Source organism: Crocodylus porosus, unplaced genomic scaffold (genome assembly GCF_001723895.1).
Source record: "Crocodylus porosus isolate Cpor-Errol unplaced genomic scaffold, CroPor_comp1, whole genome shotgun sequence".
Classification (NCBI taxonomy): Eukaryota; Metazoa; Chordata; order Crocodylia; family Crocodylidae; genus Crocodylus; species Crocodylus porosus.
In genome coordinates, this window is record NW_017728886.1 from 236,624,165 (window position 1) to 236,649,458 (window position 25,294).

General features: G+C 43.6%; 3 protein-coding genes across 3 annotated transcripts in view; 2 read left to right on the forward strand and 1 right to left on the reverse strand.

The window, feature by feature from the left end:
- The window catches only part of CTHRC1 (collagen triple helix repeat containing 1), a 4,637-nt gene extending 3,159 nt beyond the window's left edge, over positions 1–1,478 (forward strand). The window contains exon 3 of the mRNA XM_019551675.1: positions 1,031–1,478. Within this exon, the coding sequence (XP_019407220.1) occupies positions 1,031–1,173 (143 nt within the window). The 3' untranslated portion in view covers positions 1,174–1,478. The remainder of the gene's footprint in view (positions 1–1,030) is intronic.
- A 3,083-nt stretch (positions 1,479–4,561) lies between these two features.
- Positions 4,562–14,925, reverse strand: SLC25A32 (solute carrier family 25 member 32). Its single transcript, XM_019551662.1, has 7 exons — positions 14,712–14,925; positions 12,820–12,970; positions 11,662–11,747; positions 10,266–10,426; positions 6,619–6,732; positions 5,886–6,031; positions 4,562–4,941 (listed from the first exon to the last, which is right to left on the reverse strand). The coding sequence occupies exons 1-7, from the start codon at positions 14,890–14,892 to the stop codon at positions 4,806–4,808; spliced, it is 975 nt and encodes a 324-aa protein (XP_019407207.1). The 5' UTR covers positions 14,893–14,925; the 3' UTR covers positions 4,562–4,805.
- Positions 14,926–14,995: 70 nt separating this feature from the next.
- The window catches only part of DCAF13 (DDB1 and CUL4 associated factor 13), a 41,765-nt gene continuing 31,466 nt past the window's right edge, over positions 14,996–25,294 (forward strand). The window contains exons 1-5 of the mRNA XM_019551650.1: positions 14,996–15,125; positions 15,595–15,794; positions 17,092–17,199; positions 19,263–19,352; positions 24,484–24,639. Coding sequence (XP_019407195.1) covers positions 15,056–15,125; positions 15,595–15,794; positions 17,092–17,199; positions 19,263–19,352; positions 24,484–24,639 — 624 coding nt within the window. The 5' untranslated portion in view covers positions 14,996–15,055. The remainder of the gene's footprint in view (positions 15,126–15,594; positions 15,795–17,091; positions 17,200–19,262; positions 19,353–24,483; positions 24,640–25,294) is intronic.

The window sequence follows — 25,294 nt, forward strand, 5'->3', positions numbered from 1 at the left end:
GTGCAGGCTCCTACCCTGGGGGTTTTTAAGAGGAAGTGGGATGAGCATCTTGCTGGGGTCATTTGACCCCAGTATTATTTCCTGCCATGGCAGGGGGTCAGACTAGATGATCTACTCAGGTCCCTTCTGACCCTAGAAACTATGAAACATAAGAGAATGACCTCTAATCAAATCGACTGACCTTTGACATAATACCCGCAACTGTTTTAAATTACTGTAAAGGGGCATACTGTATGAAGCCAGCAGCTCAGCTTTTTGTAGAGGGAGACATTGCTTTCCTCTAAACAGTACAGCTGCTTGCATACGTTTAAAGAAAATTTAAAAAAAGCAGCAGCAGAAAACATGCTTTACCATAAGCAACAATGTTACTTTGACCTGGTTCTGTAGCATAGGTATAGATTGGGTGCATTAAAAAGTGTCAAAAACCCTGCTATCTAAAGGTAGGTCAGTTGGCTGTTAGATAAAAGCACCAAAATGCCCTCCTCAAGCTCCTGATCTGTGTAGACACTGGGCAACCTAGGTCTGTGGTAATGGACCCCTTTCTTTAAATTTAAGTGTAGGTTTTTTTGTGTTTAACATCTGCAAGCACTGTATTTCTTTAGTAACAAAAATGGTGAGACCCTCTCTGTATAACCACCATGGACTGTTTTGAAAGGGGTCCATTACCACTATTTAGTCATCTCTGATTACTGCTGCCAATGTAGTGGAGACTGACAAAAGTGGAATGATCATGCATGATTCAAAAGCCTAATTCCTACAGCAATATCATTAAAAGATTAAAAGACACTTTGGCTAGTTTTAGACTACTTTGCTACATCTATTTTCTATTGAGGCCAAGATATACTGTGATGGGCTTTTACGTTTTTAGAGAATTAACCAGTTAAACATAAAAGTGAATAAAATTTTAACACTAGCAATATGGCACCACTAACTTCAGATAGCTATGGTAAACTGCTGTTCTTTGGTTTAAAAGTTAAGGGAATATTAGGCAATATTATGTTGACTGAAATAATGCTTTCTCTTTAAACAGTGGAAGGATTATGTGAAGGAATCAATGCTGGGTTGGTGGATGTTGCTATCTGGGTTGGTACTTGTTCAGATTATCCAAGAGGAGATGCTTCTACAGGATGGAATTCAGTCTCTCGTATCATAATAGAAGAGATGCCAAAATAGATTTTTTTCCAACACCTATTTTAACACATCATCTCCAAGACTGTATCAAATTTTTAGCATACATTGCATACAATTTACTTTGAAAATTATTATTTCTATAATTTTGATAACTATTGAACAGAAGGCACAGGTTTGCTTAAGTTTAACACAAGTTCTTATGTGTTTTAGCACACAAATATCCGAAACAAGCTTATTAAAGTCTTTTTATTCATCAGTCAAATTTAGTTATGGATATGTATCACCTTTTTGTAATAGCTGAAATTACAGCTTTTTATATCTTAAATAAACACACTTCTACAAAACAAGCAGGATATTTTATTGTCAGTAGGATGCAAAGAGTTTTTCAATGGCTATGATGACAAGTGCATCAGTATGTACAATTTTTGATATTCAGCATTTTACAGGAAGATCTGGACAAAACACTAAACTTTAGCCTTCATTTCAGATTTCAAGTGCATTACTTATCCTAGATTATATTATCTACAACCTTACTATACTTCTGAGCCAATGTCCATTGACTTCAGTGAGAACTTGCTCAGGGACAATTTTAACAGAACAAGTTTGGCAGACTTTCAAACTCTCTTCCTGCTCAATTCAGTAAGTTGTTAAGAGGTTTTTGGCACCCCCTGTTTTCAGTATAGTATTTGAGAATAATGAAATGTGCTGACAGTAGTAGTAAACAATTTTACTGCTATAAACTGATAACTTGGATAAGAGACACAAAATTATTAAATGAATACTTGCATTGCAAGGAAAGAAGACAATAACTATTTAAGGATAGGCTCAAATGCTTTGAGCTTTATGGCCTTCAGGAAGGTGTGCAAATAATGATTAAAAACTAAATCTCTTTAAAAAAAAAAACACTATGCAGTCAGTCTCTTAACACTAGATAATAAATGATCATACCGACCATTCAACAACTCACAGCTATGTAAAACATGCTAAACAGTCACTTCAACAGTGCAATATATCCAATGATCGTACCAAATAAATAGGTTTTGTTTTAATTATTACAAAATATTTAGGAAGGAAAATTGCTTGGAACATGAAAGCCAGTTCTGTACTAAAGACATAAGAAATCAAAGGAAATTACAAAAGCATGTATAACATGCAAAAATGTAACAGCTGCATCTCTCAGATCTTTTTAAAATCCCCATGTCAGTCTGTCAAGTTATACAATATTTGCTTTTCAGACTGCCCCTGCATCTCTTCAATTCCCAGCTCCTACTTTCAGTTTTATTCCTGTAGGACTAACCCACTTCAAAAATCAAGGGCAGCCAAGTTTTAATTCTTGGAAGCAATGGATGCGATGCTGCTGAGCACTAGCAAGGTATGAAGCTGGCATTTTTCTCCCAAGAAGTCTGTCCTTTGCCCATTTTCACTGTTATGACTGGTAGACTTCAGAGTAGTTCTAAGCCTTGCACTGAATGATTAATAGCTCAATGCCCTATTCAGTCAGTTCTACATGCTAGCACATAGCTTTTTTAAAAAAAAAAACAACCCACCTTCATAAGGCACAAGTTAACACCCATTAAAGAGTAATTAGTTAATATAGTAATTCACCTGGTGACCTTTAAAGTACACATGAAAGCGAGTAGACCCCATCTTTCATCATTTTCAAAATGAAGAAGTTCAGTTAAGAGTTAGTGTGTGTATAAAAGAAATAAACACTACTGAAGAAAATATTCCCCTTCTATTGCAAAGGAGCTCTTTGGATGGCTCACTTAGGAAACAAAAATTAATTTAAAATACTTAAGTTCCAGTCTTGTAAGCTAAAACTAGTTCTGTATGTGTAAACTAAATCTTACTCAGATCAGTCATGGGTTCCTCATAGATTCTCTCATAATTGCATAGCAAACTTGCCAAGTTTCCTCAGGAACAGAGACTGCAGGTCAGCCATCTGGCTTGCAGAGATTATCTAACCTGCATTCTGCATAAGTGTTGCTCAGAGATTTATTAGTTCCTGTCTCCCTCAGTTAACTGATATTTTACACAATTCCACTGAATGTCTTATGCCACTAGTTAGAAGCCTGATTATTACCACTGATAGTTTTTCCAGATGCAGAATTAAGAAAAACAGACCACTGCAAAGCACTTCCCTTGAAGAGAGTGTTCCCTTGCTATTTTTACAAATGAATTTCTATGAAACGTACTTTCATCCGCTTACTGCGCAAAGGGCTGCAACAGATTAGAAAAGGGATATATGACACCTGGTCTGTGCAGCTTGTGACCCTGCCCAGTTCCAGGAGGTGAGGAGCTGTACCTGTGCTGCTTCTCCTTGCCTTCTCAGCTCTACTCAGATGTGGGCCAAATGGTTTCAGCAGCCTGTTTGCAGCTGGGGACTTTGCCTGCAAAGGGGACTATGCAGCTGGGAGCTGCACCTGCGCTGCCACTTCCCATGGCCTCCTGCTCCCTGGCATGGGTGCAGCTCCTAACTTTCTGGCCTTGGTTCAGGGAAAGCCCCGTCCCCAAAAGGCAGCCCCAAAAGCCACTTAGCCCGTGCCAGACTGGGGGCTAGTTGTTCTGGCACACAGCTTACAGAAGGTTGCTGGCTCCTGGGTGAGAACAATCATTCCCTTAAATTATAAAAGAGAAAGCATCTGTTTTTTTCTTCTTCAATTAAAAAAAGCCTTCTCCTGTTCAAGCTAGTTTTGAGACCACATAGGGACATGTACACTCTGCTAAGCTGTCAGACCATAATGCTCAAAAGAAAGAAAGATCATCTGCACTGAAAAAGCCATACCCCGTATTAGAAAAATGCAGTTTACAAAAATAAGCACCAAGTTTTGTTTTTTAAAAATTAAGTCCATCTAAACATCCATTTATTACATTATCCCAGAGTTCGACTGTAAAGCCATTAACAAAGATAAGAAGAAAAAGTGGAGTACGTGGCCAGTGACAGATTAAAATTACTTTGGTTTGATGCAGCAAAAATGCCCCATTTTGTAAGATGCCGTGGGTGTTATCCTAAAACTGGGACTTCAGCAGATTATGAAACATGCAGAGTAGACAGCATGCCCCTCCCACTATGCTGTACTGGAGCAAACAGAACCTCTGCCTTTTTATACTGTACCCAGCTGCCTCATCTCATGCAACCCTTGCTGCAGTGGAGAACACCGGCTTGGGACATTCTGAGCAATGAAACTTATCTGCAATTTGTCAGGATTTAGGAGATCCTGAATGTCACTGAGAAGTGTATATACAATTTCACAAGGAGACAGCAGAGGACCTGCATTAGCAGATTTGAAAGCCATCAACATTTTGACACTACACTGTGGACACCAGGTGCAGCTTTATTAGAGAGAAGTAGAAGTTAGCTCCCTTTCCTTTTCTCAGGGATCAGTTCAAAGGACTAAGATAATCAGAGCTGTTTCAAGACTGTTTTTACCCAGCCACCATGTTACTTCAGTTCCATGCAGAGGTTGATTCACAGAGAAAAGGTAAATGGAGTGATCTGGGGACACTACCGCACAAGATAAGGAAGCCAGAGTTGCTGTCTCCAAATTCTCTCATCAAATCACTAGATCAATCCACAATCAAGACAGATTTCTGTACATTATTTGTCCTAGATGAAAAAAATACTTTAAAACAAAGGATGAGATAATTTTTTCTTGATGCAAATATGCCTACCTTTAATTACTCTCCTTTTTTAAACCAAGCAAAAAACTAGATACATTTTCATACATTGCAAAGGTAATACAACAGGCAGGAGTCACTCTGATCACATTGGGAATGATTCCTTTATAAAATCCTTGAACTCCTTCTTTCCTTTAAAGACAAAAAAGTATATTTACTTTTACCATAAAAAAGAATAGTAAAACAAATACAGAACCCTCAGGATGTCTTTGCTTTATGCATTTTAGTCACTTTAGATTAAAGCTATATTTCCAGATCTATGGATCTTTATATTCTTTAAGGTGAAAGAATGACATTTGAAAAACCTCACTCTCTTCATTGACCTGTAAAACTTTCTGTGCAGATGTCATTTATTGCACTCGTCTCTTCCTGTATTTTTAGATTCTTGCCTGCTTTTACAGCATGATACAAAGAATGTATGTAGATCTGAATCCACACAATATCCTTATTCTAGAAAATTTAATACATGCTAACTCCCATCCTAAACTGATAAAGCTTAAGGGCTTTGCTGAACTGAGGCATTAACAGCTGCAAGGAGACTGAGGGGCAACAGTTCTGTTTAGTGAGCTGTAGTTGATAATCTTTTATAGTGGGGGAAAGAAAGCATCACCCTCCAGACCTTTCTGGTCTTACTGGCCAATAACCAAGGACCTCCAGCCATTCCCATCTGCAGATACCCATGTTAATGCTGTGGAAATTCAGAGAGCCCATTTAATGCAAGAGGCACTTTTGTGCCTAATTCTGAGACAGATTTTACATTAGAGTATATGGGGCTCAGTTTCTCACCTTTTTATGTAATTCAAGTCAATAACAGGTTTGTTGAGCTAAATTATGTGCTCACTTATCCCTGTCTTTTGTCTTCACATGTAACCCTCAAATGACACCCATAAAACTCCAGACTTGAGTAGCTTTGTACAGCTGTAATCTAATTTAGTTCTAGCTGGGTTGGTTCTGCAGGACTAAGAAAAATGCAGTACCAGGAAACCCCTCATCACTAGAAGCCGGCAGATACAGCTTTGACTACACAGCGTGGTTTCATTTACAGTGGGACTGTGCTTTTAGTTCTACAAGCCTACCTCCATGTCCTGCAGATAACATCAACCACTCCAGAGTACGTATTGTGCTGATCCTGAAGACGAGCTCGGACTACTTGATATGGATATGTTGCTGACACAGCAAACATTTTGGATAGTGCGGCCATTGTAATGTATTCTGCAGTGTTCTAAAATAAAAATTACTAAATTTAGGTTAAATCAAGTTACAGACAACAAAATAAGATGCTGGGAAATATCAAACTGCTTTTGGAAGTCTAAGCTAAACAATACCCTGTTTTTTCCTCCCTAAGATACATATATACACTGTAACAAAATTTACTTATTAAACATTAATACATACCACTTCAGGTACCAACACAAATTTCACTTGTAAACAAAAGTGTACATAAAAAATATCTGCACAGATTTTACCTTTTTCTGTTTGTAACTGTGAAATTACAGGTGTTCCAAAAGGAAAACAAATTTTTAAAATTCCAAATTTTCAGTCATAAAATACTCAGCAAAATTGAAATGGATTTCCCCAATGCTAACTGGCTAGCAAGGGAATAATTACTTTTACCAAGTAAGTCGAAAGTGAAAAAATATCAGTATTTTCCTTTTTTTGTGCTTTATAATCTGCTACAAATTCTGTCAAAACCTACTAAAATGACAACTGTAGAAACAACAATCATATCCAACCCCTGTTCTAGACATATAGCTCTAGCATCCAAATGCTCCCAAACCATAAGAGATGTTTTCTTTTCAGCCTTCTTACCAATTTTGTATCTGATGGTCTGCTTTTATATTTATTGTATCTTGTTTTCAAATCCTCATATGCCATGAATTGAAGTGCACCATGTGACGTTCCAAACAGACCAGGCACAAATCCCTAAAACATATAGACAAAGAAAAATCACACAGGTTAAACTGCAGCCCCAGAAAGACAGGCACCCTGTTAGATCAGCTAATGCTAACATATAGCCCCTACCATAAAATATGTACCAAAAAATACATTTACAACATAGTAAGAGTTATAGTCTACAGCAGCCCGAGGGCTGGATGCGGCCCACCAGACCCTTTTATCTGGCCCACAGGGCCCCTAAAAAAATTTAGAAAATTAAAATTTATCTGCCCCTGGCTGCCTATCATGCGGCCCTTGATGGCTTGCCAAAACTCAGTAAGCAGCCCTCCACCCAAACTAATCACCCTCCCCTGGTCTACAGCCACATTTAGGTCTGTTGTCCAGACACTAGAACGTGCACATACAGCCAACCAAGACGAGCAATTATGGTCTTTCAGACAATGTTCTTCTATGATCCAGGGTACAGGTGATGGGAGTCAGGGTAACAAGCTAATGGGATGTATACAAATCTCAGCTACCCAGTACAATCACTAATGTGCCAGTTTTCCAAAAGGGCAGGCTGGTTTAGTCATCAGCAGGGATTGTGGTTTTCTGTTTAAAAATCCCAAATTCTCACTTCCAACCTATAGCTCCATCAGCCCCGCCCCCCCCACTCCCAGTAGTACCCGAGCCCCAGCATCCTGTTTGCCCACTGCCAATCTTATCTGAATGTCAACCTTATCTGTATTTTCTAGTCCCAAGCAAAATAGTACAGAAAGCTAACACAGAATCCCACCAGCTGGGAAGGGGGGAGCTGGCCTGGCTCAATAGAGCCCCTGCTGACTGAAACCATGTGCTCCTGCCGCCCTGCTCTTGGCCCCGTCAGCACTGGCCCTGGGACACCCATGCAGGCCCCCAGCCTCTGCTGGCTCCCCGCCCACTCATTCCCAGTGCCTCCCAGCTCTGCAGTATAGGCGGAGGGTAGCCCACAGCCCTGATCCCCTGCTTGCCGGCAGGGAAGAAGCTGGTGCTGAGCACAGGGAAAAGCAGCCCCTCACCTGCCCCATGGCCAGCACTCCCTGCTGCAGGCGCTCGCAGCCCATGCAGGGCTGTCCTGAGCAGGCACAGGCAGCCTCATGTGGGCTGCAAGCAGCTGCAGCATGGGGCGCCGGCCACAGGGCGAGCTAGGGGCTGCTTTTTCCTGCGCTCAGCACTAGCTTGTAACCTGACCCCACTGCCAGCCTGGGCCCTTTGCTGACTCTGGGCTCGCCTGTTGGGGCTGCATGTGGCAGCAGCAGCTGTGCTGGGCAGTGTTTGCTGCTGCCCACCTGGAGCTCACGTGCTCGGCAGCACAGAGGCTGCGATGGCAAACACTGCCTGATGTGGCAAACGGGGGGCTGGGTTACAAGGTGGTGCTGAGCGTGGTGGGGAGGGGGGGAAGCAGCCCCTTGCCTGCCCCATGGCTAGCACCCCACGCTGCAGCCACTCGCAGCCTGCCTAGGGCTGTCTGTGCTTGCTCTGGACAGGCCTGTGCAGGCTGTGGGCAGCTGCAGAAGGGAGCGCTGGCCACGGGGCAGGGAAGGGCCACTTTTCTCCATGCTGGGAAGGAGCAGGGAAGGACCCTGGGGAAAAGCTGAGCACGGGGGGGAAAAAAAGTGGCCAGCATTCCCTGCTGCAGCTGCTTGCAGCCAATGCACCAACCACAGGGCAAGGGAGGGGCTGCTTCTCCCACTACGCTCAGCTTTTCCCCAGGCTCCTTCCCTGCCCTTCCCACCACCTTGTCCTTATCTGTTGGTTCCGGCACGGGGCAGCCAGGTGCTCCCAGGCCAGAAGCCCCCACTGGGGCTTCCAGCTGGTGGGGCGGGGCCAGGTGGGCCCTGCTGTTGCAGAACCCTGCTGAGGCTTCCCCTGGGTCCTACTGCCCTTGGTTCCTGTCATTTCTGACAGGAACAAAGGGCAGAGAAATATTAATTTTCTAAATTTTTAAGAGTCCCCACAGGCCTGATAGAATGACTTCACAGGCCAGATGTGGCCCGCAGGCCATATTTTGCCCACCCCTGACCTAGATACTGGCATATTAGCATTCTCCCAATCTTTGGGAATTTTCCTAGCATTCCAGCATTTATTAAATTAACACCAGTGGCCCTGTGGTCTCCTTGACCAACTTATACCAACTCCTCCATATATGAAGGTGAACAGTCAGGGGGAAAGCCTAACTATAGCCTACGGTGTAGTCTGTTTATTATAGCCAGACACCTGGAGAGTCCCAGCCTGGACTAGAATGAGTTGAAGCAACCATAATCTGAAGATAAAGTTGCTTGGAGTAGATTGTTACATGGGGTACCAGGAATCTACAAAGGTCACTTTCTGTACAGAACAGCTATTGCAGGCAAGTCATTTGTTCTGGCCAAGAAAATACTTTACTTAGATTCCCCAACTGCAGATCAGTGAGTGAGAGAACTACTTGGTGTCAAAGCAATGCTTATTAAACCACATGAAAAGTCTTAATGGTCATTCGTTGGAGAGAGTTTAAGTAGGTCCAATAAATGCAAGAAATAAAAACTTGTGTTCATAGGACAGAACATGAAGCCAGGCAAACAAAAAGAATCTCTATCAATTCTGGGTTAGGAACAAGGTATTTCACTTACTCCTAAATCTGCCAAAGCCGGCATTCATAAGCATTTGCTTTCAGAATAATGGGATTAGATTTCCCTCAGCAAACAGAAGAGGCGAATGCTCAGTAACGTAACCATTACTCCCCATGCAAGAGATCATGTTTCTTTACATTAGCGCCAACTGAATCCAAAAGGCCCAGAGTTTTTCAGGCCCCTCTAGAACTGGTAATTACCCTAATGTTAGAGCTTTGGGGAAAGACATGCACTATGGAAGTCTAAACTAGCTACTGTTTCCCTAAATTCTCCCGGGAGTGCAGGGGGGCAAATAGGCATTTCTGTCTAGCCATATTTAAAATCCTATAAAGCATGTGGGTTGCAAGCTGACAAAACCCAAAATGAAGATTACGGAGTGGTGTGTGACTGCAGAACTATCCATTGTCATGGAGAAGGAAGGGGAAAAATTAATAACTGTTTTAGCTGAACTGTGTCTAAACTGATGATTTACAAGAGGAAAAAAAAATCAGACAGGCAGAGACAGAGGACAGCTACTTTCCATCTAATTCAGTCAGCAAGAGCAGCAAGTTGCAGCCCAATGTGTTCCACCCTATCTTTTAGAAAACAAATTGTTAAATTGTTAAAATGCAGTTCTTGGTCCTCCTGTCCATTTCAGTCACTTTCCTCTCAAGTGAGTGCCAGCCCACAATGCAAGTGTCCATACATATACTTGCAGTCTTCTCTTCATCGATTTCACTACACTTCAGCAGTCTGCTGGCTTTACTTTCCATTAAGCTTTTTTGCTGAAATCTTGAGGTGGGGAAAAGATTAGACAGAAGAGAGGACAGCTAAACTGGGACACATAACAACTTCCCAGATGATAATATGTTTAGTAAGTCACCAAACCCACAGTGCCATGACATCCATGATAAATTCCAGAACTACTACCCATTAAATCTCAAATATTATTACCTTGTATAAACCACGTATGCCCTCCTTCTTGTATATCTTTGCAAGAGCATCAAACATTCCTTTGTATTGACGCTTTGATGGATTAACACCAGCCTCATACTGTAACACAAGCCGTGTCTTTGTTACCCATATTGGGTTTGTAATGCAAAGGGTCATGACTCCTGAGAACAGATGGAAGTTAGATTATTATGCCAGCTTTGAAAGTTTCTACCTGCTTGTTTAGTTCAGTACAGCACAGGCTTCTGTGACAACAAAAGCTACTCATTTTAGAGGATTACTCATGTTACTTACAACAAACAGAGTTTAAGTTTAAACACATTCCACTACCTCCCTTTTCCTCAGCCCTCAAGGTTAAGCGCCACAACCAGCAAGTAAATAGCATTATGGCAGGCTAATCCTAAACTGGGACACAATTTTGCTAAAGCAGAAGCAACAGCTGATAGAATTTGAGGAGTCCATGCAGATGGCACGTGCTGCAGAAGCCAGGGGTCTCTGTCCATCTCTTCCAGAGGTGCTAGAGAAGATACCCCCTCCTTTGCTCCATCTTTGCACAATCCATAGTGGAACCTAAACAAATTAGTCATTTCATGTGCTTCCAGATTTTCTGAGTTTGGTCTTCCAAGTGCATGCATTTTCAAAATTGCTTAGTCCTGTAGCACAGCTGTTCAGCTATGAACCACAGATTTATTGCAATGACTGACCTGATATAATGTTTTCCACTAATGTATAAACCCATATTTCAACAGTCAAATGACTCGTATAATTTGAAGTTTACATCCTAGTTTAATACATGGCTATCAACAAAATACAGAAATTTGATTTCTTGTCTGTGGTTATTCATTTTTCATTCCTAACACATGGTACAAGTTTCTCCACTTGAGAGGTCAGTCTAAGGAGCTCTGGAAAACCACTCTAAGTAGTGCTGCACCATACATTCCTCTTCAATATTAGAGTGGCTACATGTCCAGTCCAGTGCCTATTGAAGACATTCTATTCCAATGCTGCATTTCAATGGGTGCTGAATTAGGCCTTGGGTTGTCTTTTTTAAGGGGAAAGTGTTCAAGGTAAACTTTAACATTATAGCAAAAATTGACAACAGTTCTGCTTTTTATGCACAGCCGCCTGGTCTGGAATTTGCAATTTTAATCTGTATAAATTAGCTCATTCATGCACAGGGCTGCAAAAAGTTTTAACTGTTGCTACTCATGAATACACACAAGGAGTTCAGCCAGCCATCCCAACATCATTAATTTATTTACATGCATTAAGCAAGTGCAGTTGAACCGAAACACTTATACTTGCCACCTGGACAAAAGACAGTACTGACAGACAAACACAAAAAACAGCATATGGACAGGCTAGAAGTAAATGTCAATCTTATCTGCATTTTCCTCACCAGCCTCTGCAGCTGACACTAGGTGTTCAGTTGCACTAAGACTTTCTAGCTTCTCCTCCTTCTTGTAGGCTTTGATGGCATTATAGCTGGAAGAAATGAAACAAATTTAGGTAGAGATGAGAAAAATCCAGATTGCTTAGATTCAACATTAAGCAATGCCCTTAGAGCAGAGCTAGAGGTGAACAATCTCAGATGCAATACAAATTACTGAATTAGTTTCAGGCTACTTAAAGCATACAGTTGTAGTAGACAGCTAGGTGATAAAATATTATTATTGATAAAAAATAAGACTGCCTCATCACATTTAAAATTGAAGAATTAGTTTGGATGAAATGCTAACAAGACAGAGGCCTCCTAGCAAGGTTTTATGAAAAGGCAGTCTATAATGTAATCAGCTTTATCTGCTGAACTGGTCCCCTGTCCTCTGGGTTAAGTAAGCCATTGAGAGGTGAGCAATATGCAATGAGTTGAGAAGTGGAAATCTGAAAAGAATGAGGACTAGAAAACCAGTAGGATAACTTTACATAAACTGGTTTCTTTGATTTCCTGTTGTCATTGAGTTAAGCAATTTACATTTTAGTAAATATAAAATGCAAGTGATATAACATGGAAGAGACCCTGAGGACCAAACAAAAACCCAAGAATTGCCTCAAAAAAATAAGCTAACTTGCAAAAACAGATTTGTCCAAGTACTAAATGCTTCCAACTTTAGCAGACTAAATCACTTCAGGAGCCAGATTAATTCCCCCAGATCAGTCTAAGGCTAAGTTCTTTTATCCCCACAAGGTTCATTTATATAGTGCAGCTTCTAGGCAAGATTCTTAGTGGATGAAACCATACAAACTACCAGTGCAGCTAGTTAACATTTCTGCAGCATCTTGTGCAGGCATTACACTTTACAAGTGTGTCATATTGCTTTCCCCAAAAGTTTATATTACATATAAAGATATGAAACAGCAAGTGATGAGTGAGGGTAAATTATTCAGAAGTGATTTAGGTGCCTTTGAAAGTTTTGCCTATAAATGACATAGTTTGTAAAGCTGCATGAATCTTTCATAAAATGTACTTTTATCTATTTACCTCCCTCAAAATGAAAGTGCCACCTACAGTCCACAATCACTTTGCATAAAACACCAAAGGTTTTCTGGTTCTACTTACAAGAAAAAGTACAGGCCCCAGGAAGCACCTGCCCCCCACATGTTTGGAGTAACCCCCTGGTACAGGCCACGTAGTCCTTCATGCTTCCAGACAGTGGTCAAACAGTGCAGAATCCCATTGTACTTTGGTCTTAATTCCAATCCATCACTCACTGAATAAAAGAGAGATTACACTGGAAAAACAATGTTCTAGAAAGAGTGAAGCCAAGTGGCATAAAACTACGATGCAAATACACCTCCCTGTTTATCTTGAAGATAACATGCAGAGTTGAGGAAAATCACAGAGAATAAGCAAGTCTGGCTAGCTGTATTCTGAAGGCACAGAAGAGTTATGGGCTAAGAGCTCATTAGGAGAGTGCTTTACCCTGGGCTGAAGGAGAAGTCTGGCTGACCTGTTCCAGGTAAGCAGTCCTTTCCCACCAATCCAAGATGAACTCTACTGCTGTGTGTTGCAGGCAAGTAGCAGCATTGGCTTAAAACTGCCTCCCTTTTTTTAGTGCCCTACAGCTCTGTGCAATCTCTAGCCTATAACCTTTAATTTTTTTGCAGGGGGACCACAACAATGTTATTTCAAAAGAACGGTTTTTTTGTTCCTTGTTCTTTGCAGGAAACCCCCAGTTATATGCACCATGTGTCGGAGGTATAATTCTCAAAGCATCATGACCCAGTACATTCAAAGTCAGGGTCTGTAAGTGCATTCAGGTGGTCTTATCCCCTCACACTGCCACTGACTGGGTCACACAAGTGATTTAAAAAAAAAAAAAGAGATGCATCAAATTACTTCAATAAAGGGAAAAAGTAAATCCTGTCCCCTTCCGACCCCACAGATGAATCCACTTTTCTCCTATTTGAGCAGAACTACCACAGGCAACTGGTAGGGAGGGCATGGAGGGACTCCCACCCTCCCTGACAGGGCCCGGGAACCCAGAGTGTCAAAGAGTGCTTGCTCGGCCAACCAGAGCACCGCCCCACCCCCACGTGGCCCCTCCCTCCCCCTTCCTACTGGCCCAATCTGGACCAGCGAGGAATGGAGAGGCCAGGGGACTTTTGGCCCACCCCCAGACCTGCTCATGGGTCTGCCCACAAATTGTGCTGCCCCCCCACCCCACCCCCATGACTGAGGAGGCACCAATTACCCATGCGAACTATGTTACCCAAGTTTTCTGAGGCAGGCACATAAGGTGCCTATACTGGAGCAGGGAGGCTGCACCACCACACTGGAATTCCAGTGCATAGGAGCAGGCTCGATTAATTAAGTCTGCTGGAGCGTGGCAAGTACTGCACTCCAGCAGTTTCATGGATCAGCGTCCCCATGCTTCAGATAGCGTGGAACGAGCTTTAGATAAAGCACCCCTGCCACTGGTTTTGAAGCATGGGGACGCTGATACACAAGATGCTCCCAGCCCTTTAATCAGAGTGGCTCTTGGAGCTGCTCAAATTGAAGTGCCCCCCCAGCGTGTGTATAAACACCCTTAAAGTTTCAGCCCAATAAGGTTCAGTTAGAACAGAAGTCCTGGTGCACCCCGAGCTGTGGCAGTCGCTGCTATGATACAAGACCTAAGACTGCTGCCTACACCATTTGTGATCCCACAGCGGGAGTTTCTCGGGTCTGACACGAAAGGGAAACAGAAGAGGAGGTTCAGCAGGGCCTGAACCGTGAAGGTGCGGCATCTCTACCCACCGCGACGGGGCAGGTCTACAACACGTGCACACGAGTGACTGGAGCACAGCGCAGTCCCCGAGATAGCGACCGACGGGCCGTGGCGCTGCACCCGTCTGTGTGGCGGGCCGTGTCAACCGGCGGTCCCGGTCCAGCCCCGAGTGGCTCTGCAGGGGAAGGGGACACGGCCCAGCCCCAGCCGCGCAGAGGGAGGAGGCGCGACCGGGGCTCACCTGCGAAGCGGATCTTGACCAGGTCAAGCGGGTGCAGCACGAGCGTGGAGACGACGCCGCCGCTGAGCCCCGCCACCAGGCTCTCGTAGCGCACGTGCCGCAGCGGGGACTGCGCGGGCGGGGCGGACACCGCGCACGCGGGACCCCGCGGCCTCTCCGCCGCCGCCGGCTCCTCGCTCATAGCGCCGCTGCCCGCAGCCCACGCCGGCCCCGCGCCCCGGAGGCGGAACAGGAACGTCCACAGCGGCTTCTTCCGCCCGCTACAGGTCCGCGTCGGCTTCCGGTCACGTGGCTCCTGCGCTCTGGAAGTGCGGGGGGCCGGGGCCGCGTGCGCTAGGGCGAGGATGCGAGTGAAGGTGCTGAGCCGGAACCCGGACGACTACGTGCGCGAGACCAAGCTCGACCTGCAACGCGGTGAGCGCCTGGCGGGACGGCCCCCCACCCCGGCCTGATAGCGCCCGCGCGCGGGCTGTCGGGGCGGGCCGGGCCGGGGCCGGGGCCGGGGTCGGCTTGGGAGTTAGGCTGGAGCCGAGAAGAAGCGGGAGAGACTCGCACCTCGCCTGCCTCTGTTTCGGGTTGTGTGCGTGTGTCCCTTTGATAGATGGACAGCGTGGGGACAGATTTTAGTCTTGGAAAAAAAATTAAATAGGAACAAGTAATCTGATAAGTAATTTAAAAAAATTGACAGTGTCCTTTATAATTTCTGAATCTCTGAAATGCTAATGGGGCAAATTCTAAATACAAACAAACAGTACCCTAACAAAGGAGCCAACAGATCAATTTTGAAGAAGAACCAAAAGAACACAAAAAATCTGTTGTATTGTTCTCATCCTGACAGAGAACATCAAGTAATTCATATAAATTTGTATCTGTTTTGTTCCAGTTCCAAGAAACTATGATCCTGCATTACACCCTTTTGAAGTTCCACGAGAGTACGTGCGGGCACTGAATGCAACTAAACTAGAACGTGTGTTTGCAAAACCTTTTCTTGCTTCGTTGGATGGCCACAGGGATGGGGTTAACTGCATGGCCAAGCATCCAAAAAGCTTGTCTACAGTGCTTTCAGGGGCTTGTGATGGAGAGGCAAGTGCAAATTCATAAACAAATGGAATCCTGGGAAATGTTTGTGCCTTATCTTGTTGCTCTTTCTTTTGAATGGAAGGCCTTTTTTCAGTAACTAGAATTATATTTTTACTTATACACAGAAAAAGTGGGTAATTAACTGTTAATTTAGCATGGTATGATAACTATAAGTCAGTCTGACAGTTTGGTATCATTGTTACTATAATGGCAAATAAAAGTGTTATAATAGGAAGCGATTACAGAACAAACACCATACCATTCACCTGTGCTTTTGGTTTTTATACTTTTATGTAATCAGCTGCTTCCAATATGTGTATTTTCACACAGCAATACTGGGGGAAAAAAACTTGTCTTAAAATACAGTAAATATTCATCTGGGTATATTGCTAATGCAGATAGAGTGGAAGAGATATTGGGCATTGACACAGAATGTAACAGACTCAAAATCTGAAGAGGAAAAGAAAGTTAGGCTTTTTTGTGATTTAATGAACCACAGAAAAGCTAACATAAATATTTATCAGCAGTAAACCAGTGTTGGAGAAGTTATTTGGAAAATGCCAACCTAATACATTCACTATGAAACTGTAAAATTGCAAAACTTTAAATTAACTGTTAGAATGAAGATTGTTTGTTGGTTCTAAAGATTTTTCCAGCTTTCTTCTTCATAAGCTGATTTGACTTTTTTTCAGAACAGATTCGTGGTTTTTTTCCCCATTGTATATTTTTAATTTTTTCAAGAAAAGTGAAAAAATTACTAGAGGTAGCTGAATGGATTTAAGTCACAACTGCTGTGGTGAGGATAAGGTTATATATGGTGAATAGTTTGATTGTTGGTGGCACACAGAAGTTTCTAACTGGTTAAACTGACATCTAATTAGGGTGCTCTTTCATAAATATTTTGAAACGCAACTATATGCAAAACAGTCCTTTTCATTGTACTCCATATGGTCCTTACGCTACAAGCCAATCCAACTTTTTGCAGCAGTTGAGAGGATTGGGACATAAGCAGAATCAAATTCTTGCTAGCATGGCATCAATACTCATTTCAACAGATAGTTGAGGTTTTTTGGGTTTCTTTAAGGAAGTATGATTTAGAAAACCAAAAAACGCAGCAAATCGATGGGTAGGTTTTGGTTCACACTGTCTGGAATTAACTTTCTTAAAATCAATGAACCTTCAAGCAAATGGTGTCGATTTGACATGACTTGCTGTGACATTTTACAGTTTTAGTATGAAAAGAAATAGGGAGCTAGGAAACTATCGTGTAAAGAAAATAATTCTGGTATATATTTTACAGGTTAAAATTTGGAACTTGACCAAGCGACAGTGCATCCGTACCATACAAGCACATGAAGGCTTTGTGCGAGGGATGTGTGCCCGCTTCTGTGGTACTTCTTTCTTTACTGTATGTATAAATTTAGCATGATTTTTCCAGTGGGAAGCCTATTGCGTTGTGTTATGTTAATAGTTCACCACAGGGAATACAATACATCTGTAGTGTTTAGGGCTAGAGTCCTAACTCAGGGTTTGTATTCTGTAGAGGTGCACTGATACATCATTCCATATATCAATACTGATGAAAGGAAAATTGACGTTACTGGCAACTGACTTTTTTTTGGCCCATGTGGCTGATAATGCCACCAGTAAATGCCTCATATGCACAGCCAGGAATGCATCCTAGCAGCTTGGAGAGCAGCATCTGGCTGGGGTAAGTCTGTTGAGGGGGAAGGGGTGTGTGGGGGGGGGCCGATCAAGGGTCCCATGGTGAGGGAAGGAGTGGGGCTGGGCTGGGGAAGGGACAGGTGCTGCCCAGCTGGGATAAGACACTGAGACAGCTGCGGGCTGCTCCTCTTGGGGGGCTCCTGCTCCCGTTGTTGCACACAACCCCAGGAGAGGCATGGGGGAGCTTGTGCCCTGTGGGTCTGTGCATGGGGCAAGGGTGGGTTGCGCCAGCATTTTCCCCAGCAGTGGGGGAGCTGCAGTAGGAGTGGGCAGTGGCAACGCTACAGGGAGGCTGTGGTGAATTTTGGGGTGGCTGTACCCTCCTCATAGCCAACCCTCCCAGTGTGGTTGCCACCCCAGTGCAGCCCTGGCCCTTCCCCACCCTGCCCCCGGAAGAAGCTGGCCCAGTCCCTAGCCCCAAACTCTCAGCAGGCAGCCTGCGCTTGCTCCATGCACAAATGTGGAGGGGGGCCATGCCCCCCATATCTCCCCTGGGGTGCGCACAACAGCGGGAGCTGCCCATGTCCCCCCAGGCAAGCTGCTTGCAGCTCTGTGCTGTGTCCCACCCCACCCCAGCTGTGCAGCCCCAGCCACATTTCCTCCCTCACCATGGAAGCTGTGATCTGCCCCCCATGCATCTTTCCCCACTCAACAGACTTACCAGTCGGATGCTGCTCTCCAAGCTGCTGGGCTGCATATTGGCAATTGGATTGGTATTGGCCGATATAGATGGTTAATAATTGGTATCAACCCAAAAAATGTTTATTCGTATATCCCAAATATTGTAAACCTACTTTTTTTTGTTTCTGTACAGAAAAGTTTGGTGATACAATGCATATGTTATTCAAGACTAGCAATTTTCTGGTGTTTACCTTTTCATAAGTGCAGCACAGTTAATTAATTAAAGTAAGCTAGTTCACCATATTAAACAAATAGGTAAAATGCATTCGTTGAAAGACATGTGAATACTTACATTTCTGGGTGTTTGATTAAAGACAAGTTGCACTATGATTAATTTAAGCTGGTTCTAGCTGAGTAACTAGGTTCAATAAAGTTCTGTCAGTAAAACTTCCTTTTGTTGTCACTTTATCAAGTATAATGGGCTCAGGTGCATGCTAACTGATTGTCATGAAATACCCTAATTTGGCTGTCAGATGAAAACAGGACTAAGATGATACAGTGAAATGAACAATGAATAGAGAATAGACGACATTGACAGCTGCACTTGTTGCTAGCTGGACATACAAGGGTTCTCTTAACCATTGTATTTTTTTATCCGCTGCTGTGAAGCAGGCATCAGAGAGGTGTTGTGAGGACAGTGGTTGCCATTCAAGAACTGATCTAATTTAGAGAGACTCTCAACTGAAGTTTGTTGTAAGATGAGTAAGACTTTGACACAGTGGGGAAAGATGACAAAATATAAAAGCCTAAGCTCAAAGGAGTACCTTTTCCTGTATAGAGTCTTGCCTTCTCTCATGATTTTGCTCCATTTATTTTTAGTATAGTTTGCAGAGTACAGGGTTAACCCACTGTAAACAAGTGTTGGAGAAACTAGTTTAAAATAAGTTTCCCCTTCTCTTTGTGGGTCTTTTTGAAACTTGGAAAGTATTTACTGGATACAGTAGTTTCATGGAACTTCTTATATTACCTGGAACTCCTCCAGTATGCAACAGGCAGTTGCATAAAATGGAAATGTGTGCAAACTGAATAATTTTGTGTTTATACATGCTTTCTCTGAACTTTTAGGTGGGTGATGATAAAACTGTAAAACACTGGAAAATGGATGGTCCAGGATATGGGGAAGAAGAAGAACCAATACATACAATTCTTGGAAAGGTATATAGTTTTAACTTCACTTTCACACTTGTATTCTCCTGAAGGATTTGTTGATGGAGTAGTGAGTAGAAGAAGCAGGGAGATCGTTTCAAGTACTGCTTCTGAATACAGTGCTGGTGATGTCAGTACCAGGGTACTGTAGCCAGTTCTGGTGTCTGTATTTGAAAAAGATATTGCACAGTTGGAGAGGGATAAGAGGTGTCACAACAGTGATTCAGGGGCTTGGGTTGAGGGTGAGAGACTGGCTTATTTTCACAGTAGCTCAGGTTCACTTCTTGGGTGATGTTATATTACAAAACAATAGTTGGGCAGTACAGCATGTGTATTAGCAGCACAACATGAATAGGTTGAGTGTCAGCAGTAGGGGTGTTAGTATCTTTTTAAAACATATTTGTTTAACCTCCTCTAATTATACTCCTTAAAGATTAACCAGTAACACAGCAGATGCTGCTGGGAGCTGCTTCAGGCTCCAGTAGGCCCTTTGACTCTGGGGAGGGGGGAGGAGGCAACCCCAGCCAGACAACACATCCCACCTGGGAGGAGGGAGCACCTGTGAGTGAGTAACTAATTGCAGTCATTAGGCTGCTTGCTGTTTTCTTCTTAGGCTATGGGTACCACTCCCCCTTACCCTTCCCCCTCTGCTCCCCTTCTCCTTGCTCCTCCCTCTCCCCCCCCTTCCTCCTGCTTGCCCTGCTGCCTGCCTTCTGATTCCTGTTGTGGCGTCCCATGGCTTCCCTTCCCCCCTGCCAGACTGCCCCTCACCCCAGCTAAAGGATAACCAGTAAACTAACCGGTTATCACTGCACTTATTGGTTAAATGATTAAGCATTTAACCTTTCATATCCTTAGTCAGTAGCTCTCTAGCTTTAACCCTCCAACAGGTCAGCACTCTCATTCGTTATCCCTGCAAATAAAAATAATTACTTTCGTGCTTAGAGGAGTTAAAGTGGTGGATCAGGGCCCCTTTAAAGCACAGATGCCCCTTAGAGAGCACAGCTTAAACTGGAGATTTTTGTGAGGAAGAGGGGGTCAGGTAGGGGCAACAAACATGTTACATATATTATAAGCTAGGCCTGCCGTAGAACGTGGATACTTCATCTTTGCAGCGGGATTAGGAACCTAATCTTATGAAGGTTGCCAGTTAGCTGGGATTCACATACAGCCACCAGAAAAGCATGTGGGACTTTTCGGGTGTTGCAGCTATTGGCTGCAGGTTTTATTTCAAAGGATACCAAGTCTGTGATCACTTATGGGTGGGAACAGCTGCTGTGTTCTAGCTGACTGGAACAGTGATGTCTTTTGAAGACATCATTGCAAACATCTGAATAGTTTGTCTTTAATTAAGCAACCTCCTGCAGATGAAATGGATTGTGACCCATGCTGGATACAAATGATCCAAATTTTGTTGTATTGGAAAGTTCAGTCTGCTCAGTTTCTTAGCAGGAAAATAGAGAAATTACCAGTTGGAAGAAGGACACAACAAGAACCAGTGGTTGGGATTTTAAGCCAGGCTATTTTGAAATTAGTAATAAAACTCAATTTTTTAACAGAGTGCTGTAAATGCTACTGGAACAAGCTGCTAAAATGTGGTGAGTGTTTTGTCCCCTGATGTCGTCAAGACTCACTGCTTTTTTTGTTTTAGCCTAATATGTGTTTTTTTTTATCAGACTCAAGTTACTGAGCACAGTGTAGGGGTAACCAGATGATATGTCATGGCCTTTTCCGTGTACAGGAGAGTAGGTTAGATGACCAGAACTTCTCTTTCGGTCTTATATTTGTAAATCTGTGAAGTGTTGCCACAGTTTTACTCAGTGTAACTAGGGGAAAGTAATATAAAAAATACAACCTGTTTTTAAAGCAGTTGTCCAGCATAGCCAAGTTGACTTGTGTGTGATGTATGATAACTATTAAAGTATTCTGAGCGGGAGAGAGAGAGTTTACACTTTTAGCTTCAACCATGCAGAAAATTATTAACAGAAGGTTTAACAACTACATATTTGCATAATGGTATGGAGCCTGTTTCATTGCTACTCTGAAAAGGTTTTTTTCAAGTTTTAAAGATAAATTTTTTTTATTTCTCCTACTTTGTAGTCTGTAATACTGCAATCTTTTTATTTGTTGTGCAAAAGAACCCTTGAAAGTTAACAGGATGTAAGTTAAGCTAGAGAATTTGTTTTTTTGTCTGCTCTTCCTAGTTCACTGGATCTTGAGTTCATTAAAGTGACAGAACTTCAGCATGAGGGGTGGAGAGTTTCTGCCCCTGAATACCCTCCAGCAGTGTGGGTAGGGCACATGCTTGGGAGCTATGGCCTTGAATACTCTCAGACTAAGCAGAGCACTGAATACAGTCTCTTTCTTTTAGTAAGCACTCTGAGCAGTAGGCTATTGTATAAAAGGTGACTCTTTTTAAAGGAAAATGGCTGCTGTGTGTGCATTTTGTTAGCATGTTAGGCAAACTGTAGGAAATTCTGTTGTATTGTGCCCCTTAGGGAAGGAGGAATGCCTTTTTTCTGGATCCTTGTTAGGCTTAAGCAGGAAATTAGTTGCTGAGCTGCTCAGACTGAAGCTGTTCTGAGTGTTCATGGAAGCAGAACTGTAAGTGCCTAGGGAACTGTAAAGTCAAATAGGGTAATGCCTACTGAGTTTGCTGTAGGGTCAGGCAGCAGCTGAGCAAGGGGTTTTGTATTGCAGCTTTGGACTTTGGCATCTCAGTTCCACTTACGTTCTTTATTGGATTTAGCCCCTTGTGCCACAACCTTCTATCTACAAAATACAGCTAGTAGTACCATGCCCATATTACTGAATAAGGGTGTCTTGAGGATGAATATGTTAAAGATGATCAGATTCTGAGATACTGTAGAATGGTATGAGGGTGTCAAACTTGATCATTCCCAAATTTCCAGCCCCACAGTGGAGACCCCTGTCTTGAATAAAGCAAAAATGACTTGCTAAGTTGTGTTGCAACCTTTTGTCTTTACCAAAATAAAATAAAAATGTTGACAAGTAAATAAATCAATCTAAATAAAGATTGCCCCCCCCCCCTCCCCATTTCTGTAAAGTTAGGTTTTCTGGAGCCTTGAGTCTTGATTTCTGTTGTAATGGTACAATATACTTCATTATATGGTGACCAGGGATCTGGGTTTTCCATTTGCCAGGGAAAAACACAGATTTTTCTCCTTTAATGTGGGATACTGCAGGTTTCACATTGTAGGCTGGCAGTTTCAGCCTGCAAGGGCTGCTTGGGGCTGAAAGCAGCAGGATGCAGTGGTGGAGAGTAGCTCCCTCAGCTCCTGCAGGTAAGTCTGGGCATAAGCGATGTGGAAGGGAGGGGCAGGGGGGCAGATTATATAATGGGGGAGGCCCCCATGATGAGGGAGGGCATGGGGCAGGTTTGGCAGGGCAGGAATGCACACCCACAGGGTCCTGCTGGGGAAGTGGAAAGGAGCCATGTGGGTGGCTCATTTGGGGGATTGAGGGGATGGCTCCCTACTGCTGTGTGCACTCTTGGGGAGGGGGTATGGGGGAGCATATGCCTCCCCAAGATTTGTGTATGGCGCGAGGGTGGAGATGGGCTGCCCATTGTGGGGCTTGGGGCTCTCCATCCTGCTGCCCTCCCCCTGGGGGCCTCTGCAGGTGGGACCCACTGCAGGAAGTTGGAGTGAGGCAGGGAGGCTTGGAGCTGCTCCTGCCCCCACCACCTCTTGGGAGCCCTGCATCAGCCATGCCACCATGGTGAAGCATCACCTGCCCTCCGAGATGCAGTGGTGTAGAGTTGTGCCCCTTCGCTGATGCTGGGCAGGAAGGGGGCAACTCGCCATGGTGGCGTGGCTGGCGCAGAGCTCCCAGCGGTGGTGGGAACAGTACCGAGCCTCCGCACCCCACCCCACCCCACTCTTTCCTTCTGTGCCAGGTCCTGCATGCGGGCCCACAGAGGCCCCTGAGGGGAGGGCAGGGAGCCCTGAGCCCTGCAGTGGGCAGCCCACATCCTCTCCTGCTTCCCATGGGCTCCGCTCAGCTCTGCTTGGGCTATGCCACATGGGGGTGGGCTCTGTGCTCCACTCCAGGTGCAGCAGCTGCCACCTCCAGTGCATGGCATCCAGGGCTCAGGTGCTGCTGGAGGGGCAGGGGGCTGCAGGCCCTGGCCCCAGCCTTGTAGCCCTGGCAGCTGGGGGATCCCTCTGGCAGGGCTCAGGAGGGTGGTGGGCTGTGGGTTGGGAGTGGGGGGCACTGGTAGGGATGGGAGAACTGATATTTAGTCTAGAGCAGACAAGGCTAAGGAGTATCTGATGATAGCGTTCAAATACTGAAAAGGTTATAACAGGGATGGTGATTGATTGTTTTCTGTGTCTACAGGGAATGGACAAAAAGCAATGGGCTTGAATTTCAGCAAGGACATTTGGGTTGGATATTGGCAAGAACTTGCTAACTGTGAGGGTGACAGGCACTGAAACACACTGTCTAGCCCTGTGATTCTTAATCAGGTGTCACAGGGGTGCCATGGGGTGATACACAATGTTAGCACCATTGATTTTACAATCATGACTTCAACATAAACCCAGAGATTTCAACAGACATCCATAGTTGTGGTTTTTCAGAGTCTTAGGCCTTATGGAAAAGCTCCCTGTTTTAAAAAACATCATAATGCACTGACAAGCATTTGGGGACTCCTTAATTGTTAATTTTTGAAAAGTGTAAAACTGTAACATGACTAATTAATAAACCAGTCGGATTACATTGTTCATTTGTGGTGGTCAGAATATTTCAGCCCATTTTTATATAGATTCTTCAGGCGAGAGACTAGGTTGGTAGTGTTCAATTAGACCAGTGGTGATCAACCTCCAGCCTGTGTGACTGTGTTGTCTGGCCTGGGGGAGCTTTGCAGGCCAAAAGACATAGTCTTGTGCCCTGGATCGTGTCAGGGCATAAGCTTGCTTTGTAGCCAAATCAAGCCCACAGGGCCAGAAGTTTGAGTACAACTCTGATGTTAAAACAATGCAAGTTGCAAACAGTTCAGATGCATTTGTTGTTAGTGGGAGAGTGATCTGGTCAGCTCAGATAGTAAATGTAACAGCATGAAACCTTATTGTACAATTCTGAATACTTTTTCGAACTGAACTTTTTCCCTTTAAAGACAGTGTACACAGGAATTGATCATCACTGGAAGGAAGCCATATTTGCTACTTGTGGGCATCAAGTTGACATCTGGGATGAACAAAGGACCAGTCCTGTATGCTCTCTGACATGGGGTGTTGATAGCATAAGCAGTGTGAAATTTAATCCAATTGAGGTAACTTTTTCTTTATATGCATTGTACTGTTTGCTGTAAATTCAGAATCGATGTCAAAAAGATCCATCGTAGCAAAACTCCCAGTCACCCTCAGATAGACAGCTAAATTGAAGACCTAGAAAAATGCGGCTCTTCAATGAAGAAGTTGTGAAAACAAGTTGACCTAACAACTCAGCCACTGAGGCTTAGTAAAGCTTAACAACTAATGCATGATGCTGTTATAACAGCTTTTGGCAAAAAATTGCAAGAAAAATGCAGACTGATTTGAAGAGCACTCTGAGGCCCTTTTATCACTGTTGGAGAACAAAAGGACAGCTGTTGCAACCTTAGCCATTTTTAGAAGGGCCTTGGCTAAGCTGCAGAAGTGTTGCTAAGCTTAAGGCCCAAAGCCTGTTTGAGTGGCTGTAGTGTGAATCATTGTAGATGTGACAACTAACTTGCAGCAAGTAAGGGAAGCTATCAAACACAGTTAAACAAAGCACAAAGCCTGAAAGAACATAAAGGAAGACTATTCATTAAATAATCCTTATACACTATATCATGGCTTTATCTTAAAATAGTTAGATAATTTTAGGCATAATAATAGACATATTTTTGTTAAAATGTTTATATAATTTGTAAAAACAAAAACAGCCTTGTCAGAAAAGATAATAAA

Excerpts from the sequence above, each read along its gene's own strand:
- SLC25A32 (XM_019551662.1), bottom strand. The coding sequence starts at position 14,892 with ATGAGCGAGGAGCCGGCGGCGGCGGAGAGGCCGCGGGGTCCCGCGTGC. Across the intron at positions 10,427-11,661 it reads AGTGTCAGCTGCAGAGGCTG|GAGTCATGACCCTTTGCATT; the intron begins GTGAGGAAAATG and ends ATCTGTTCTCAG. Across the intron at positions 6,032-6,618 it reads GACCATCAGATACAAAATTG|AACACTGCAGAATACATTAC; the intron begins GTAAGAAGGCTG and ends TTTTTATTTTAG.